General features: G+C 33.5%; 1 protein-coding gene, 1 long non-coding RNA gene and 4 pseudogenes across 2 annotated transcripts; 1 reads left to right on the plus strand and 5 right to left on the minus strand.

The window, feature by feature from the left end:
• Positions 1-1842: 1842 nt before the first annotated feature.
• On the plus strand, positions 1843-20318 carry LOC103324722 (uncharacterized). Its single transcript, XM_008226814.3, has 7 exons — positions 1843-2127; positions 2217-2305; positions 2386-2530; positions 2605-2649; positions 2922-2984; positions 19853-19912; positions 20085-20318. Exons 1-7 carry the CDS (start codon positions 2095-2097, stop codon positions 20118-20120), a joined length of 471 nt encoding a protein of 156 aa, XP_008225036.1. The 5' UTR covers positions 1843-2094; the 3' UTR covers positions 20121-20318.
• Positions 4298-4928, minus strand: LOC148918402 (uncharacterized). Its single transcript, XR_016125352.1, has 2 exons — positions 4897-4928; positions 4298-4748 (listed from the first exon to the last, which is right to left on the minus strand). It is a non-coding gene; the product is annotated as an uncharacterized LOC148918402 (long non-coding RNA).
• On the minus strand, positions 4949-14871 carry LOC148918403 (replication protein A 70 kDa DNA-binding subunit D-like; annotated as a pseudogene).
• On the minus strand, positions 9512-10142 carry LOC148918404 (uncharacterized; annotated as a pseudogene).
• LOC148918405 (uncharacterized) lies at positions 11034-11775 on the minus strand (annotated as a pseudogene).
• Positions 12714-14539, minus strand: LOC148918406 (uncharacterized; annotated as a pseudogene).
• Positions 20319-21319: the final 1001 nt, after the last annotated feature.

Here is a 21319-nt window from a genome sequence, read left to right on the forward strand (position 1 = left end):
TCCTGCTTCAACAATAATTTATATGAGAAATTGTGTCTCACCATGTAAATCATAAGCAAAAGCGCCTCATAGCAGCAAAGAAGAAACAGTGTGGTGCAAAAGAAAAGTCTAAAATAAACTTTAGCTTAAGAACAATATGTGCATAAACTTAATTCCAAATGATATGATCAATATGTGCATAAACTTAATTCCAAATGATATGAGGTTACATGCACACACTAATTATCGGACTAGTCTAGCATTCTTGCAGTTATTTAGAGGAGTGCATGCCCAAGATGCTACACATTGCATAAAACTTCTACCAACTTCCTTCCTGGTATACCAAACAAAATAGGAGACGCACCAAATTCCTCAAATACAATCCACGGTAGAGCTCGAACTTCATTGTGCACAGTAAGGTCATCAAGATGTCGCGGTCGAAGTTGTTTAGCCAAATATTTATGATACCATTCCATATCCTCATACCAACATCGCAGTTAAAATGTAGGAGTCGCACAATAAAATTTCTATTTGCTCCTACGACAACAGTGTGACTATATCCTGAAATTTTTCTTCTGAATACATCGTGCACTCTCTCATTAAGCTCATGAGTATATTCGTAATCACTGTTGTACCAGAGAGAGAACAACGAATTGGAAAGAGGAGTAGCGAAATGCATTGACAAACACCGAATTAAGAAATTCAATAGCTTCAACATTCAACATTCAACGCCTCTGAAAACCAGTTTGTATCCTAGCACTGACCCAGTTGATGTGTATGTTGGTGGTGCTGAACATGTTGTTCTCCATTTAGATAGTAAATCCCACGCTTCTTTATGTATTGTGGTTTATCGCTGAAGCATGTGTTGTAGATGGTCAACAAAACGAAAAGGGTAGATGTGCATAACTTTGATTTTGTACCATAATAGGAACGTCTAGTATCATGTTTGGTCAGCAACCTACAGACTAAGTGATGCTTAAAGACCGTGTAACTCTTACATCTGGAAGGCACGATGAATTCGAAGTCTTTGTTTTCTTGGAAGGATTGGATGGCATAAGCGAGTAGTTTCATTAATTTGTTTTTCACATCTTCCTTAGGGAGATTAGACACCTCGACATATACTTTTTTTTCTTGTATTGATAAAGGTGGGAGAAGGGTGAAATCCGACTCATCATTCTTAATGTTCTTCTTGATGAGCTCAAGATTAATATTATGTTGCACCTCTGATTGAGTTGATTTGCCTCCTTGAATATAATCTTGAATCATGGAATGAAGGGCGAGACGTAACTTCTTGTTTGCAGGGACATCTTCATCAGGCTTTGACATTGTCAAACGAATTTTTTTTTCTTTTAATTCCCAAAATAAGCCTCGAAATTGGTTGGGGACTCTTCTCCGAAAAATAGTTGACAGTAAAAATAAGATTGTAGATTGAATGAAAATAATTGGCTGGGGACTCTTCTCCGAGCATGTGCTCAGAGCACTTCTTTTAAACTACCCGGGCCTCCCATGGATTTGGACCTGCCTTTCCTACAAAATGTGGGAGTCTGATCCATGCCTTTCCTACAAAATGTGGGAGTCTGAATTCATGAAAACGGGAAACATGTTTTGGGTATCTTGTTCCTCAATAAAAAACGTGGTGCCTTGGGGAATATCTTTCTAATTATGTCATTAAGGGAAACAAGTTTTGGGTATCCTGTTCGCAAGAAAAAAAAATCAGATTCCCAATTGACGTGCATTCTACAAAATCTTTGTCCACGTCTGTTTTCGACTGAATAAGAAAGAAACTAAAAATTAAAGGTTGAATTTTTGCTTTCCTTTTTTTTTTTTTGGTTTTTTGGTTTTAGTTTTATACAGTCGGTGTTCTACTAAAAAAAATAAACATAAACACAAGGTATAATATAAGTCGGTTGCCGATCTTCCGTGGCCCGGTGGTTTTGTGATCCACACAATCTCCTTGCGCAAAAACATCCCTATAAAGGCAGAGGCATTTAAGAGAAAAAAACCCAAAGTCCTTCTTCTCGAACCCTAAAAAAAAAATTGTCTTCTCTTCTCACCACCATCGCTCGCGTATCCCCGTTTCTCATTCACCTGCGAACAACTGAGGGACAAGAAACAATGATGAAAAACACGTTCGAACTCTGTTCAGAGGTATTCAAAAGAAATCAATAATTTCAAGCTGGCTATTATAAATTGATTGTTATTTATTTCTTTATAATTCTATCCAATTTTCCATTCAGTTACCTCCCCTTATGTCAAATCTCGAGATAGAGAAGAAAACGGAAGAAGCTCCTCGGCGGCAGCAGGAGGGAGAGCACGATCCGATCAAGTAAAAATCCTCACTCATTTAGTTTGGCCTCTATTCTTGTAGTTTTTGACGTGTCCTCATGTATGATGTTCATTCTGCAGGCATGCCAATTCTCTTCTTGCTTTTTTTCATGATGCTATTGAAGGCTTGAATTCTCACATGGGCTTCGATCGTGATACCCTTAATAGATTCATCACCCAATCGTTTGCCGATCCTCGATTTGCTGACCTAATGAAAGTTTTCAGCGTATGTCTTTTACTTTTTTCCTTTTTCTTCTCCTGCTCTTGTTATTTATTAATTAGTTTTTTGGAGTGTCGCAGGACGATGCTGCAAGTTCAGATGTTGGTACAACCATTCCTGATAAGGTAAATAACGGGTGTGATTCCCAGTTTTCGTCATCTTCTTTTCAAGATTTGGCACCTTATAGTTGTTTTTGTTAGGTATATTATTTGCATATTAAGCACATCTGGGTTTGTTCTAATTCTATATAGTGGGGGGATTAATGTTATTCCAGGAGTCAAAAAGCATTATGCAATCAAGTAGATAAGCCGATGTTGAGACGCATGCCTTTACTTGTTTGTTCGTAAATGTCGTAATATCACTTTGGAATTTAATTTTGCATCTATGATTGTTGTAGGTTGCTAGTCGTGACGATATCGAGGCATTGATCCCTGAGGATCCCGACGACTGGACAGAAGAGGTGAGGAAATAATAACCATGTATTTGGTAAACTTTATTAGCTTGTCTTGATTGTTATTGGTTGACTATGATAACCGTATATAGCAAGTCACTAGCAAATGTGCCCGCACGATGTTGCGGGTTTAAGTTACGAAATAAAGACTAATAACATGTTCTATATGTTGCTTGTCATCTTAAAATATTGATCAAATTTTGGGAAAACTGAAAATGCACAATAACAAATTAAATCAGGGATATAATTAACTGCAATCATTAAGTTTTACTAAAAGTTTGGCATTTGGGAATTAAGAGATTCCAGTCGACAAAAGTCTCTCTTCCGACAGTATAAGCAAATATCATTACAAAATCATTTATCCTTCAAAAAGGATGGAAACAGTTTCATAATATTAGAAAAATCAAAAGGGGAATTTAATAATTTGTCGATTGTTACAGTGGTTTTCTGGTCACAGGTTGCACTTCTAGTAGAGTGTCAAATTGGGACAAAAAACTTTGAAAAATTAGGCAGAATCTTTAAGAAATTGTAACACAACATGGTATACAAACTTTATAGATGCAGAAATCATTTTGTTGCAAAATTACCTCACTCAACACCTAAAAAACATAGAATGAAGACAAAAAGCAAGAAAAAAATTGAAAAATTGCAATTTCTGATTTTCTATTCCCAAAACTGTCCAAATATGTTTTTCTTTGCAGTGTTTTTATATGAGATGCCTGAACTTCATTAGTCCACTTCTAAAACAAAAGAAAAATCTTGGAAAACAAAAACAAATAGAGATAGAAGAAAACAAAATATCAGCCATCATCAAAACCCAAAGCCAAAAATCAGAGTCAAAGTTTGACCAATAGATCAATAGTTGGGAAGGGAAAAAAACATTCAAGAATTAAACTGTTATTTCTTAATTACATCTATAGCCTAATAAAGCAAAATGGACACACACCGACAATAGCACAACTATATAGAAGTACATTCTATGAGCAGAAAATATAGATCAAACTCTGTTAGATGACTTACAGAGATATATATACTCATTCATCAAATAGCTGTTGTGCAATATGAAACAATGGTAGTGCACACAGAGAAAGAGATCATCTTTTTCCCTTAAATCAATTACACATTGTCACTCTCTCCCCACGTTGGGAGTTGTCAAGTACCTAGTTACCAAAATACTTAAAAAGGATTCACTGACATGCTCAAATATTGTAATCATCTAAACCTATCATTACAACAACAAATTAACAACCTGTTATAGCAGCAAAATCATTACAGAATCAATTTGGGCAAAGAATGAAAGGATTCAACAGTATGTTCAGAAATCCATCAGCAAGTCATTAATCTATTAAAAAGTTTAGTGGATGCAAACAGTGCTATCATGAGTTTAGGCTATTTATATATACATTGAGATGCAAACAGTGATATCATGAGTTTGGACTATTTATATATACATTGAGATGTAAACAGTGTGATCATGAGTTTGGCAAGCTTATGTTGCAAAACATAAACTAACATCATGTTTAATATGCTGCTTATTATGTTAAAATATTGTGCATATTTTAATATATCAAGCAGCTATTAAAACATCAAAATATGAGCAGCCTTAAGTTGCATATTGTTCAAAAAAACTTGTACATGCGTTTATCTATATTTTAATGAGTAGTGCACATGGATTTTTCTTCTTTGATGCTTTTGGTACAGGGCTTTTGTTGTTGCTGCATTTGTTGTTTGGTTGACTAATGCCATTTTTTCTCCTTTTTAGAGGTTTTAGCTCTGTTGGCATAAAGTCAAAAATTAGCAAGTATTAATTATTATGATAGAATTAAGTTTAATAAGTAAACATAAAAAATAACAATGAAATACTTTGTGTGTAATGTGTGTATCAGTGAGATGAATGAATTGAAAAGGAAAGAGCACAAACTCTGATGTGGCAGTAGGAGAGGTGGTTTTGGAGCGCCTTGGGTGTTTCTTCTTCAAGTGATAATTGGTAAATTGTCAAGTGACACATTTTCTTCTACTGGTTTGCACACCTTGATTTTCTCAGTTGTTTCAGCTTCAACATCACTTAGAAAGATGTAAAACGGAGTGAAAAGAAAAGTATTAGTAAATGTTTATATAAAAATATCAATACAAATGAGTTAATTGTTATGTAAACTCTAACCTTTCAGTTTTTACTTGTTAAAGAGGTGAGAAGAGCTCTTTTCACTGCAAGTTTACGTTTCTTTTTCGAATTTGAAATGGGCTCCACTGAAGAAGGATTGGATGAGATAGCGAGAGATACAGTGGTGTTTGCTTTGAAAGAAGTGGGGGAGTAGGCGGAAGCATTTGGGCAGCAATATTTTTTTTCCGATGCTCAACAAAGTTGGCTTATGATCCTGATTCAAGAAGTTGTACCTTCTCATCAAACACAGCTTGAATAAGCAAATCATTTCTATTTGAATCAGTTTTTATGCTCCCAAACCGAAGTTGAAAATTTTTAAATTGGCCTCTTGTCTGTAGAACTGCATGTGGAAACTCTTGGTGGTCAGTATAACCTTGTTGAATAACCAATTCATTGCAAGAAATTCCAAACAATTGCTCTACTGCTTTTCCAATGATCATAGCATTTGTTTCATCAGTTGAATCCTCAAGAACTAAACCAACTTTAAACCTGTATGTAAAATTCATGTAATGTTTTAATAATCTAAGATATTTGTGTTCGAAGTTTATGAAAAAATAAGATGAAACTAATTGCTAATATTTGTATTACCAAGGGAGAGGAATTTGATTATTGTGTTTAGGACACAGAAGTTCATCACTGTGGGCAATGGATCTAAATGTTTGAAGCAGGATGGACATGCCTTATACCACCATCCAGTACGCGTATCAAAACGTGTAATAGCTGCTCTACATAAAATGAAAGCATCCTAGAACATGTTTAAACAGACTTGTTAATAAAATGATAATAATTATAAAACATACAACAATAAGAGAAAATCGAAATAAATTATAGTTTAAAGAATTTATAATGTAGTATGTTAAATTAAGAATAATAGGGAGATAAAGGGAGGAAATTGGCTTTTTACCTTGCATAAATCCGGATCAAGAACATTCAACTCTTGTACAGATAGCTTTTTAGCAGTTTCTAATTCCTCAGGCTTGATCGGTTGAATCGAAGAAGGAGGGACCATTTTAATAGCATCTACAAAAGTGCCAAAGCTGTGTTTGTTTTTGTTGTTGTTTTTTTATATATAAAAATGAGGTGATTAGTTTCGGATAAAGGAGGAAGAAAGATGTATGTTAGCATAAAGAGGATAAAAAATCATACGTCATTTTGTATGTATCTAATTCTTGTATATCCGGATCGATGAAAATCATTGTTGACACGCTACTGTTCAGAACGGCTTTTCCTACACATTTGTAAACTATAAATAAGATTTTTTTTATTTGAGATGAAGTTTGAATAATGGAAAGAAAGGAAAATTAAGCTGAATACCTTGAAATTGTTTGACTTTAAGACTTTGTGAAAACAGTGATTATTGGTGGTGCCAACTCTTACAAAGCTTGGAAATCAAACGCTCGTGCAGTGTCTCCCCATAGCGTTATTCTAACATCTTCTTTCCTGGATTATCAAACATGAAACAATAAATTAGCAAGAGATATAATGGTTTGAAAATGTGTACACATTTTGTTAACACATGTACCTGATATTTTGAATGTAAATTTCACATTTGGTTTCCAACCGTGCATTGCCCACCATTTTTTCTTCTAAAGGTTGTACAGCAGTAATGTGTCCCAAAACATCTGCAATTTGACAAAGTAGTATGATAAGTTTATAGAAATGCATAAAAATTGTTGATAAATATATATTATACATAAATGCATATTTTTGGAGAATATGTAGAGTATTACCATCAGGATTTCATTTTTGTCTATGCGAGTGCACAACTGACCATAATCAAGAAAATAAAATCAATGTCATGGAATTTGGGGATAAACACTTGACAGTTCGGTGAAAACGGTTCTTGTATTGAAGAACAAATGGGCAGCATGCGGAACAACTTTGTGTGATGTTTTGCTACAGCCGGAGTGAAAATGTGTGATCTCATAAATACAACCAGCTTTATCTTTGCACCAATTAAATCATAGTCAATCTCTTTCACAATGGCTTGAATCGCATCTGCCTACATGTTTGAAAAAAGAAGGAAAAAAAATTTAGTATGAAACAAATTATATTTGTAAACAACCTAGTTGAAAACCAAATATTAGAAGTAGCATCGATCTTTAAGCATTTAGACGAAGCAACTTTGAAACAACAGTGAATTTAAAAATGAAATATTAGAAGCATGATTGATTTCCATGCATTACAGTCATTAAATAAGAAAACTTAATGAACCAAGTTAATATCATGAAGAAAAAAGTGTTAAAAGAAGACAAATATAGTCTTGAGACTCGCATGCACAGGAAGAGGGCTGTTTAAATGATCGTAGATGCATTTGAAAGAAAGAGTATACGATCAAAATTTACCTATGCAAAAGTTCCCTTAAACAATCAAGTTTTTTTATATTTTTAAATTTCATTTGTAACCTTTCTTAGCCTTGTAGATTTTGCTCACTACCTTCCTCTTTTATTTTCCCACTTCTACTTTTTTGTCTTCTTTTCGTAGACCTTGGATTCCACTACTCAAAAAGAACTTTATACATTCTTGAAATATTAGACAAAAGGCAATGTTAATCTAGAGTGACTTCTACCACTACAACACTAATAACATGATATTCACATGATATTCACCTTTTTAATCACAAACAGAGAAGAAAAATCATGGAAAACAAATCCAAAGAGCTATGAACCCCTAAAGTATAGCCATCCAAAAAAATTCAAGGCGGAAATATTTACTTCTTGTCAATCAAGCTCATGAAAAATCAATTCCTTGTTTGGACCCCAAAATTTTTAATCACAAAGTACATTTTCTACAACAGATTTTGTTTACCCAACAAAAAAATAGAAGGAAACTATATAACTATTTGCATAATTACAAATAAATAAATCATACGCTATTATTTTCAGTAACATAGAGGAATAGAACATAGAATTGAAAACAAAACAAAAACATTTATTAAAACTGTATTGCAATACATAACACAACAATTTCTTTTGTTTCTATATAATATCCTAATCTCCTTTGTTTCCATGGAAAATTGGCATTTTTGAGATAAGGAAAAGCCAAAGAACAATTTCATTAACACACACTGAAAAGCATTATCCTGAATTGAAAACTTTCAATTCCCATATCAATATCAAATTTCAAAAAGTCCAACTTCTAAAAACAAAATACATAAAAACCAACCATGAATGAAAACAGCATAAAAAATAACCCAAAAAACATAGAGAATTGCACCAAGATCCATGATCCATCTATTTATACCATCACTCTATATATTAGCTTGCTTTCAGAGCCTTCAATGTCGAATGAACATCAAACCACTAAAAGAAAGAAAGTCTCTTGACAAAAAATCTCCCAGCCAACAAATTCTTCATATGGAAGAAATACTTGGGAATGGAAGGTATAGTGCTACCACCCTTCTCTTTCTTTTTCTCTTTGTCACTCACACAAACACATATATTCTAGTGTTCCAAACAACCAATACTCTAATAATAAGAATGAAGCAGGGAGCACGGAAATGTAGGTGAGACTATAAGTAAAGAAAGAGCTGAAGCTGTGAAGAATGATGCAGAACTACCACTCTTCAATTTAAAAAGAGTTTTAGCTGCAACAAACAACTTCAATGTAGCGAATAAACTGGGAGAGGGAGGATTTGGCCCTGTTTATAAGGTGACACTTTCTAAACTGCTTGATAAATAAACTATGAGAACCAATTTGGAACGGAAGAAAATTAAAAGCGATTTAGGTTTTGGAATGGATAAGGGTGTTTAACAAAAGCTATTACGTAATCGAGTGATACATACACATATATACAGGTCTAAATTATTGACATTGGCAGGTGCTAGATTATAAAATTTATAGAAAAAATGAATGAAAAAGACCTATATTAAGATGTAAATATTAATGCTAAGATTATATAAGAATTGTTCAACTGAAATAAACTATTAGGTAATTTTGAAACATAATTTAATCTAGTTTTATCAAATATATTAAGCGACTCTAATATCATAGTAGTAAATGCTTGAGGAAAATTTAATCCAGTTGGATTTAATTCTTTGCAAATGAAGTTTTCATAATTAATTAAAACTGAATGCAGTTTTAGGAAATATATCAGTTAACTTTAAAATCATAGTAGAAAATACATTAGTAAAATTTAATCTAGTTGAATCTAATTGTTTGCAAGGGAAGAAGCTGTGATAACTAAACTGAAATAACATGAATAATAAGGAGATTTTCTCACCATTTGATCAACCAATATACACTACACTGTAAACCACCGAATTGATCATCATATCCAATAAGTTTTGGTCTCCAAATTCTACATACACGGACTTTAATCTTCTTGTTAAATTGAAACGGCTGTAAACCACGGATGTGAACGAAACTCATTGTATCATAAACCTGAAAATAAAAAATATATTTTGTTAGTATAAAAATGTATACAGCAATGTATGAAAATTGATATAAAAAAATATAGAAATATTTAACCACAGATGGATAAAAGTTGAAACCTGATTGTAAATTTTGAAGAACATCTTTGTACACTATGTTTTTAGTGTATTTGTTAGGCGCTTCTTTATTATTGTGTATTATGATTTTAAGACCTTGCCTTGATGTAACTCTAGATAATGCAACATAAAGTTGCCCATGGGTGAACACAGGTTGAGAAAGATCTGATCCAACTTGTTTTAAAGATTGGCCTTGACTTTTGTTTATCGTCATTGCATAGCATGGCGAATTAGGAATTGGCGCCTTTTAAAAATGAAAGGCCATTTGTTTTCAGTTGCTGTAAGGCTGATTCTAGGTATGAAAACTCTATGGTCAATGTTGTTGCCAGCAAGTATTTTTGCTTCAATAATTTTATCGTACAGTTGGGTGATAACTAATCGTGTTCCATTGCATAAACCCGAAGATTGATTTAAGTTTCTCAACAACATGATAGGCATTCCTATTTTTAAAGCCAAACTATGTGAAGGCAGACCATTGAATTCAAGTTTATTTAGAAATTCTGTAGGGTACATAATGCTAAGGTTTTCAAAATTTCCAGACGATGAACATAAAGAATCTGAACTCAAATAAGTTCGTTCTTGTCCGGGTAATAAATGAATTGCATAATTATTTATCTCTGTTACAGTTGTGTTTCTAGGTGTCACAACAGCTCGTTCCCTTAAATAGGCAAAATTGTCAAAATTTTTGTCAAAATCTAGGTATGTTGCTGCAAAAATTGAATGAATAGGATGTGTGTATGAATGAATGAGTAAATCTTCAGAATTTCAATCCAAGATGCATCTTTATCGTTTGGATCATCTATATCAACAATTTGACCATCACCGATTCGCAAAATCAATCTGCAAAATCACTTATTTTCTTTTTTCTTGACATAATCCATTTTTTGACCTCATATTTTCTTTTAAATGGAATATTTTGAAAAAGGCCATAAATAGGAACTGTTAAGAGAGGCATTTATTATTTCTTCTCTTGTTCCTCACTGGAATAACTGGTAATATTTGTCTAAAATCACCGCCTAACAAAAAAAGCTCGCCACCAAATGGAGCATTTTCATCTGAATTGTTCAAATGCGATAAAATATCAGAAAGTGATTTGTCCAATGCTTCAAAACAATGTTTATGATTCATTGGAGCTTCATCCCAAACAATTAGATCGGCTTTTTGAATTAGTTGGGCAAGGTGAGTTCCCTTTTTTATCTGACATGTTGAGCAATTATTATGATTAAGGGGATCTTAAATCTAGAGTGAGCTGTTCTACCACAGTAATAATAATGATGCTATTCCTGATGAAGCAACAGCCAAAACAATTTTTCCTTGAGATCTAATTTTACTTATTATTGTATGCCACAAAAAGTTTTCCTGTTCCTCCATGGCCATAAACAAAAAAGAGGCCTGGCCTTTTTTCATTCACAGCGTTGATGACACAATCATATACATCTTTCGACCTTTGTTGAGTTGTGGCAGTAAAGCTGAATGTTCTTTTTCCAAATTATGATAATCATAATTCAATTCTTCTCTCAACAACTTGTTTCTAAGTTCTAACATTTTATGTTCATCAGGCATAGGGAGATGATGATCTTTTAAAGAGCTGGATGATACATTGAAAAGCTGCTCTAATTCAAACAAAAGATAATTTTTTAATTCAAATTCTAGCAAAATTAGATTCGGCATTGAAAAAGTTTTTCGTAGTTTGTACAAAATGTCATCACACATATTTTGCCAAGAAGTGTCAAAAAGGAGTTGAGGATTCCCTACATCACAAAATAAAATGATTGTAACAAACAATTGCCTTAATTCAGAACATGAGGCAGTATTCACTGCATCTGTTAAAGCTTCAATCCACTCTTTATCATCTCCTAACAAACCTAGGGACTTGCATGCAGCTTGGTATGATGGTTGTATAATGCCGTTAACAGTTTTTATGTCATCAAAATGAAAGGCTCCTTTTTGCAAATTTAAAAGCATCCTTAAATAATATAATTAGCCAGATGCAGGATGTACATGAGCTATTCTACCTATGGATCCCTTTTTTTTTCTAGGTTTCCACATCTTACTGCGAGAATCCCACACAAATTTTGGGCAATTCTGCATAAGTTAGAGTTCGCGCTTCTTGAAAAGTTTTATTAGCTTCAAACCAACTTGTTAACATTGTATATTCAATACCTTTTTGATTAAAAATTGATTGAAGCGATCGATCACCATTGAAAACAACATTTTGTTCTAAAGGTAGATGTATTGGCAATCGTTCAACAGCAGGTTTTCTAGAATGGATAGGATATTGAAACAGCCTCCAAACAGGCTTCATATGGAGAGATGTATCTACAATTAAGGTAGGCTAGTATTTCATCTTGTTGGTTCTCTTGAAAAACTACTCTAGCTCTGTCTGAACCTTTGTTTATATATTTGAATAGATATTTTATGAGCATCGATTGACAACAGGATTCAACATTTATATGAGCATTATATCTCAATAATAATTCAGAATTGTAAGGCACTACAAAGCTGTTATCAATATGTATTCCATTTTTAAGCACAAATTTTGTTGCATCATCACAGCGCTTATACACAGGAAAACCATTTGTTTCAAAAATTGTTTCGCTTTTGAATTGTTTGGGGAAAAATTTTGAACATTTACCCTCTCGCATGCACGGAGAATTAGGATTTATTTCTCCGCAGGGACCGTGGATCATGAATTGATTAACAATATCATGAAGGACAGGATCCACAATCTTGTCTGGTAATTCAGCAGAGATGATAGAATCTATATCAGCCGCTGAGAAACATTTATAGCTTTGTTTCAACCAGACTAATATGTGAGAATGCGGCAATCCTCTTTTTTGAAATTCGATTGTACAAACTTCTGTTGTTGATCAAGCAAGAAAACCAAAAAAATACTTGGTCAGCTTGATCATGTTCAAAAATGATAGAAATTGAGTACAACAGAAATTCTAAGTTTTTAAAATTTACCTGCCTCAGTTTCTCCAAAAGGTTTTCCTGATCTGATATAATTGATCATATCATCAAGTTTCATTTTGAACACTCTTGAAACTACATCAGTCTATCTTCTGGTTTGTATCCGGGTTTTTATCAAACTCTCTTACAATTTGGCCACTTGATATTGCAGGTAAAAGTTATAAATAAATCGGGATGTCCATCTGCCTGCAAATTGCCATAGCATCTTGATAATTATTAACCATATATCTAGCACTTCCAGTATAGGAGCTAGGCAATATGACTCTTTGGCCTATGTTATTGGCATCATTATCACCCTTTGAAATTGCATCATAAATGCCTTTATAAACCTCACTTCTCAAATTTTTTTGATTTTTCCTAATGTAATCCAATCGATCTTCTTCAAGTGTTGCATAAGCGTCCACTAAAAATTGTTGGAACAACCTTCCGCCTTTTAATAGTGTGTCCAATTGAGGCGCTCTCTCTTGAATCTGATAAGTTATAAAGGCTCTCATAGGAATTCTTCCTCTTTTAGATTCACGACCTTTATAACCATTGTTCCATTTTAAATCAGGTGTGTACCCATCTTCACCATAAGGAAAAAGAATAGGATATTGTAAAGACATGAATTTCGGATTTAATTTTGTGATGCGTTTTAACCCTCCATCTTTAAACTCTATAACAATATCTCTATTTGAATCAAAAAGCCCTATATCTCCCACAATCAAACCACCAATTTCATCACATGTTGGTTGTTCATATTGTTTATTACCATTTGGCTGCCTACCCAACAATGTGATTTTCAAAGGAGTGAACAAACCTTGTTCAAATTTATCTCTGACTGTTCTAAAAGTTTAACCAGTTCATTTGATTCATCAAACATTTTAATCAAACCCTGCACAATGTTTTGATCAAGCTTTTCATTCTTTCGGTTACAATTAACTGCGTGAAGGCGATTCATTACCTCATTATGGGTGTCATATATGTAAAGCTGGGCAAATTTTGGACATTCACCCTCAGGAGGCAGCAAAGAGCCCATTAAATGATGAACTTGACCACTAATTTTAAAAATGTAAGGGCTTGATCCATTGTTAATTGAGTGATCAACTTTGGCTCCCATTGAAGTAAATGCAAACATAGAATTATATACCCGAATGTTCTCTCTGAACAACACACTTTTTTGGCCTTGATTTGGATCAAGTAAACTTTCTAAAAATAGAGGAGTTGGTTTTGGAATTGGAAGTTTGATCCTTCCTTGTTGGCAACAAAGAGTGAAAAGAGGCTCATTGTTTTTCGATTTTTGTTTAATGGATTCTTTTAACCAAAAAAATGCACCACAATGAATGCACTTATAATTCATCTCTCCCAAATCCACATATCCTTCAATAGTTCCTATAGAAAAAAGAAATGTGGAATGAAGAGAATAGAAGACAGAAACGGAGGTTATCAGCAATAGAACAATACGGTTTGAATTTAGGTGAAAAAATTCAAGTAAAAAAGAGAACCTACTTTGCTTGTTTCTCTGAAAGAAGGCCTGACATGCCGATTTGATCAGAATGGGCAAATTCAATCTCATACGCAGTTGTTTGAACTGCGTTGATATTGCCATACAATATATTTTCAACGCATTGTTGTCTTTTGTTCTGGGCTTCTGGAATTTTTTTATGGCTGGTCATAGAATTTTTTTCGTGTTGATGATTATTTTCATTGTTTGTGTGACAAACATTTTGGGTAGGAAATTCTATACCAGCTGAAGTGCTAGCACCAGAGTCTTGTTGTATGGCCAAACCTTGTTGGCTAAATCTAAGGCTCTCAGATAGCACATGAGTTTGACCATTGTTTTTATAATTTGGGCTACAAAATTTTTTCGCTTGATGGCCATGCTTATGATCAACACAACAAACATTTTCATCAGAGATTTCTGTACCATTTAAAATGGCGAAACTATGAGCTTCGCGCATGATCGAATTTCGTTTGCTATTTCTAGTCCTTTTGTGCATCGTGCACAAAAATTTAAAAACCCAAGCAATAGACTGAAAGCAGGAAAGGAAATAAAACATGCATAAATAAACTTTCAAATTATCAATTACACTTAAATTATAATTAAACAAAGCAAATGCACAGTGATATTGACTGAACCACAAAAATAAGAATTTTTAAATGTCATAATATTTGATAATCAATAAGCTACAACCACTATGCATAGTCTTTTAAAAAATGAATGAAATACTAACCTGTAGTCAGAGAAGCTATCAAGCACTTTCAAAAACAGCAACACAAAAGTAGGATTACATGACTATCTAAAATACGAAGAGAAAAACAAAATTAGATCAAATCAACACAGAACAACAAAAAATCTGAATATTGAACAAATTAAAACATGAAAATATGATGATGTGAAGTGAAAACTGGTTTTCAAATTGCTTAAGAGGAGAAACACATCTTAATTGGTTGAAAAGTAACCGATACCACAAAGAGAAAACTGAATAAACACATCACAACTTGTTTCAAAATCCATATGCATGCAAGGCAATGTAGAGCAATGTTAAATGTTCAGTAAAAAACAAATTTCATAAAACAAAACATCGACCAAACCCTATATAATTAGTTAAGCCAATATGATTAATTCATTTTTGTAAATTAGTTTAATGAGCCAAAGACATTCTAGATTTTGGACAACCTGGTGATCCCTAATTAGAGCATTAGAGCCACATGTGCTACATCTTTGATAGTATTTTGATATGTATGGCCACCTTTTTAACAAAAATTCCATCCTCATTGCTAAAAATTGGTGATCTTTTCCAAGTTTAAAGTTATTTCCACCATGAATTTAAAAAATTATTTTTATTAAAAAAAGTTCTTTCACTAACTGTATTGGAATGGAAATGTTACACTGTGTACTTAAAAACAGTTAGATGCGGCATTTGAAATAAAGAGTATACAATTATTGATTATAATATCATGTTTTTTAATAATGTGTTGTTTAATTTGAATAACTTTGATGCATAATAATGAAGCATCATCTAGCTGATTTGCATGGGTTCCTACTAAAACGTTAATGCATATATTATGTGATCTACAGGGGATGCTTTGATATTAAACTTGTATACCAATAATTCATTATTAAGAAATTAAAATATATATATATATATATATATATATGGCTTAATGATCAACACAAATGGAGAATTGATGCCATTGGCTAAGACAAAACGGAAAACAATTAATTTCTGCTAATTTATTATAACCAAGAAACTCACCTCTTGTACTTGAGACCAAAAGCAAGACCCTAACAACTTGATTTGAACCAGGAAAATACCACCTACAAAACATCAAAAGAAGACATGGTTAAGAAAGAAAAAGGAGAAAAGGATGAGAAAACTGAAAAGAAGAAGCGCTTCTTCATATATCTATCTAAAGCGAAAACATCAAATGCATCTAAAGCCAAAACATCAGTTTAAATGTGTGACCATCGCAAAGCAAATTTGGAAAAAAGGCATTAGGCACAAAAGTAGTTTTCATATTTTTGATTGATTGAAAACAAATGCTCAGTTACACTCAAATCATTCATATTGATAAGTTCTTTCGTAAATACTCCATATTGATAAGTTCTTTCGTAAATAAGGATTTTCTTGACATGACTGTTCTTCTCAAATAAGCACTCAAGCTTGGTTGATGGCAGAGGAGTCAGCTAAGAAGATTATAAACAAACAAACAACTCTAATATCTCTAACATAAAATTATCAAATCAATATATAAATACTAATGTCAAGCCTAGTTAAACCGATATACACAGTTAGCACATTCGACTCAAAACTGATAATCAATCAAGCCCACCAAGTCAAGAAATCAAGTGAAATGTTTACTGAGAACCTTAGGGGAAAAACATTCAAAAGGGCCAAAAAAAAAAAAAAGGCAGGAGGAAGCATTTTATGCTCCACTTACAGAACTTTTTGGGTGGCAAGATAATGAATTTTCTAAGCTAAATGTAACATAATATTTATCCAATTTCGTGCACTCAACATAGCATCTTATTCCCAATGCATATAAGTTGATTATATATCAATTCCTGAGTTGGCAACAAAACAAAATCACTCAACATAGCATCTCAGGGATTATATACCTCAGGGATTATATGTCAATTTCTAATGTATATAAGTTGATTATATATCAATTCAGGGATTATATATCAACATAGCACTCAACATAGCATCTCATTGCTACATTATTGATTCTACTGGAGGCAATTCTTTTGAACATAAATCAAACACAACAAAACAATAATTGTACAAAATTAAAAATTAACAAACTATCACTATATCAATCGAAGGGAGTATTATGAGTTCCCTTGATTAATTAGTGGCTCTGTTTTATGTGGGGTTCAAAATAGAAAAATAAGCATAGGAAGCTGGATATTATTTACTTTGGCTTGCTTATGAAGTATACGATTTAGTATGCGGTCCCGGCCATTTTTGAGGTGAGAAAACAAATGGACCAACCAATCATTCTTTAAAAAACCCAACAGGTGATATGTTGATTCTTTTGTCCCTGTTTTCCTTATCTATCAGTTTCTTGATTACTTCAACCACATAATTACATAGCCTCAAAATACAACCAACCAACCAACTTTAAGCAAAAACTTAAATTTCAGGATTCTAACAATGTAACTACAAAAGAATTCTAACATTACAAATCACAAAGCATGAAACTTAAATTGAATCCATACAACCAAAAACCAATATGAAATGCACAGTGAAATCCAAGTACAAAGGAAAACATGATTAGACATTCATGAAACACAGAACTGAAATCAGAGCGTTACCTAAGAAAGAAAGAAAAAAAAGGAAGTGCAGGGTTTCTTGCAAGTCATGTTCATCATGTTCATGCTTTTCAAAATCATAAACTAAAGTGAAACAATATGTGGATGCCATAAAAACAAATGCAATTTAGGTAAGCGAAAACTGAGATGGAGAGAAAAGGAAATTTATTAATTTGTTTTGCTTTGCTAACAATATCCAGAAGACACACAACTAAATTAATAAAATTTCATATGGCAGTTCAACTATTTTGAGCTTAAATATTCAAGGAGAATAAGCACGTAAAATAACAATGGAAAAAAAAAAACTCGAGGAACATGCCACTGATTTGTGACATGAATATAAGAAAGAATCAACATCTTCATAAAGACAGTTAGAAATCCAAAATGGTTGAAACTGCAAAACAAAGATATAGTTCTTTTTCTTCAAAAATCCCAACTTCAGTGGTATAAAAATAAAAAATTTACTGCACCCTTAATCTTCGTATCAGAACAATCAATTGACAGGCATGATTAGAAAAAAGGGAAATGCCAAGCCAACAAAAATTGCAAACACATTTGTATGAATAAACACATGGCTGGCACATCAAGCACTTTGAAAGAGGCTGTTGCATCTTAACTTTTCCCACTCGAATATTCAATCGGTATTTGAAAAGGCAAGTCCCCAATTTTTAGATGATCATTAAATAGATTGAAAAGAATACTTCTAGCCATCAAAATTCTGCATCCTTAACCGAATAATTGACTATAACTTGTCATCCTCACTTATATTACAATATACCAGAAGCAATGTCAGTAATAATTGAACCAACTGTAGTCAATGTTTTCCCTAAGAACAGAATCATTAGCAACGCATTCAATGAGTGAAATATGAGACCCTCATAGTGTAGCCAGAACTGGCTGCAGAGAGATTGTGAAATCAAAGCACTTGGCAGGTAATACAACAAATTTTACAGCTTGCTATACAATTGCAATACTATATCAAGAGAATGTGGTTCCACCCTTTTATAATAAAGGGCTGTATTGCTATACAATTGCAATACTATATCAAGAGAATGTGGTTCCACCCTTTTATAATCAAGGGCTGTATATGCTATAGAAAGCTAGTCATGTCTGAGCTGTATGTGAAAATGACATAACATGATTTTGATGGTGTGATAATCAAGAACCTTATGCATCTTCAAGGTCAAAGAGACTCAAAAGGGAATGCAAGATAAGTACAAACAGGAAAAAAAAAAAATTCAGCCACGGACATCAATTACAGTTGATGAGCAGCATATTGATTACTCAGTTCTTTTTCCTTAGATCTTCCTCCTGTAAAAACAAACCAAACTCAATTTCTGATTTCCTTCTCAATTTTCGATATGGAAAATGAATAAACCAACCTAGAAAACCAAAAGAATGTTAAAACCAACCTTTTTTGAAACCTAGAAATCCCTTTGAGCTAAACCCGTGCGATGAGAAGAAGGATGAAGCGCGCTGGAAAGATGGCTGAACAAGCAAGCAGGATGAGATAAGATGAATTAGCAAGGGTAGAAATCTGCGAGAATAAGCTATGCATGCTTACCTTGAAAGTACCCATGTCTGAGAATTAGAAAGAGATTGAAACAGAGAGAGAGCTGGAGTTCGATGAAGAAGAAGACCAATGCACACCACTCCTATAAAAATCGAAGCCTCGGATAATCTCCAACATAAACCGACCTCTTCCATCATTGCCCGCAACCAGGCCAACCAACCTGGTTAGAAGCGAACTCAGCATCGGATAGAACGAAGGCTCCAAGTCGTTACAATCGAAGGAGAGGGGCAAAACGGGGAAGAGCAGAAACTAATTAATCAAGGGCAAACCGTGATTTCACTGTGTCTGATGAGAAAAATGAGTTTGCAAAACAGTAAAAAGAGAGGGCATTTCCGTCATTTCACTGTGCTTAGGAACAGTGTTTAGTTGCATTGCGCTTTAGTATATATATAATTTCCCCTTTTTTCTGGTCTTGGTGTGTATATTTACCACCCTAATTGCTTTCAGAGGTCTATTATTCGTGTAGTATTTTAATGAACTTTGCAAGTACCGTGTCATGAGAACATAAATATAAATATATATATATATATATATATATTTGCTCTAGAAACATACATCTGGTTTCGCTAGTGGTCATCCATGTCATCGAGCAAATATGCTGCCAATGTTAAGAGGCATTACTTCAATATCTTGTTTGCAAATGTTATAATTAGACTGGAGTTTGCATATCTGATTGTTGTAGGAGAGCTTTCGATGCTTGCATTGTTTTCACTCTCGGGGGTACACACAACACAATGTCGTCTAGGTCTTGCTCTGGAAATATTCTGCTGGTCATCTTTAATAATGTTATTCTAATGTGATATGTGGAGGGATTGTTTATGGAGTCAAAAATTGCTGTAGTTTGTACTGAAACAGTTTTGTACTGGATTTTTTTTTTTCCAGATGTGGGATTATTGTTACGAAATGGAACAGGAGGATATGAGGAATTTCGCAGAGCAGCAGGTGAGAAAGTAAAATTTGGTAAAATGTATTATCCAAAGTGCTTCATGTTTGATATATATATATAGGTGGATTATTCCAAGAGTCGATGAATATGGTGATGTATATATGTAAAATCAAGTTGACATATGCCAAAGTGATTCACTTTTCACCTTTGATTGTTGTTGTATGACAGTTGGCTTTGCAGCAGCAATTGGACGGAAAATTGTGAAGAAGACAAGTAAAAGAGAGAGATAGAGCGATCAAGTGGCTTGGCTTGAATATGTCTAGTATTTTTCATGTTTTGAATTAATTAATTAATGTAGACTCGGAAAACGGATTGATTTCCCATTCCATCTATTCTAGTTATGTTTTTCGATTGCATTTTAATTAATAATTCTTATAGCCCCGTTTTTCAATACAACTTTTTAGATGAGATAGTTGCTGTATTATCTTATTTGTTTATCAATTAATGGTACTTTTGGATATGCACATGTGTTTGTGTTGAAGTGTGGTTTTTTTCTTCTTCCGGTTTTCGTGACCAAGTATGTGAAGAATCAAGACAGGGTTTTTGTTTTTGTTTTTTTGTTTTTTGCAAATTTATGAAAAGGGAGGGATAAACCCCAGAGAACAACCTACACTAGTATATCAATAGAAACTAGACGAGTTCTAGTAATTTCTAACAAATCATCAATCAAACTAGTCCAAACCCTAGTTGGAGCATCAAGAAAGATATAAAGACTCAAATCTAAATTATAGCTCCAGTTCCCCAAACAATTAGCAACATTGTTTTCCTCTCTGTAAACATGATAAACACTGCAACAGTTAATCTTACGGACTGGCAAGGTCAAAGTCAAAATACAATTGGGAACAAACTCCTAGTCCATCTGACGGACTGGCAAGGTCAGAGAGAGTTGTCCCGGTGTTGAGGTACTTCTAACTGGGGAGGCAAGAGGTTCAAAAAGCTCCCTTGCACAGGATGACTGCTTCCGCTGTCAGATGTCTCTGACTCTTCATCTGCCTCAAGTGAACACAAGAAAGTGAGAAAAGTAAAAGACATTTGCTCTAAATTTAAATGGATAAAGATATAAGTTTACCAAATAGTGTTTTTACAGACAGTCTCTTTGGTTTGGTGCTTTTCTTCTTCAACGAGGCTTTCGTAGAGACAATAGACTGAATCAGTTTACAAAGAAAGAAAATGCCACACTAAGAGTACTTATAATATAAACGTTGCAGTATAACCAGCTAAAATAATGTTCTTCCAAAGCCAACAACAGGATCGATGGGTGGCCTTAACCAGACAGGATACTATATATAATCGATTCCAGCAAGTTAGTACATGCTTCCTCTGTTTCCCAGTTATTTTGGTCACTTGACTGTCATTGATCAATAACTAAACAAAAATTTGTGTACGGCATCTGCCATTCGAAC

Source organism: Prunus mume, linkage group LG3 (assembly GCF_029339155.1).
Source record: "Prunus mume cultivar Tortuosa linkage group LG3, ASM2933915v1, whole genome shotgun sequence".
NCBI classification, from domain to species: domain Eukaryota; kingdom Viridiplantae; phylum Streptophyta; class Magnoliopsida; order Rosales; family Rosaceae; genus Prunus; species Prunus mume.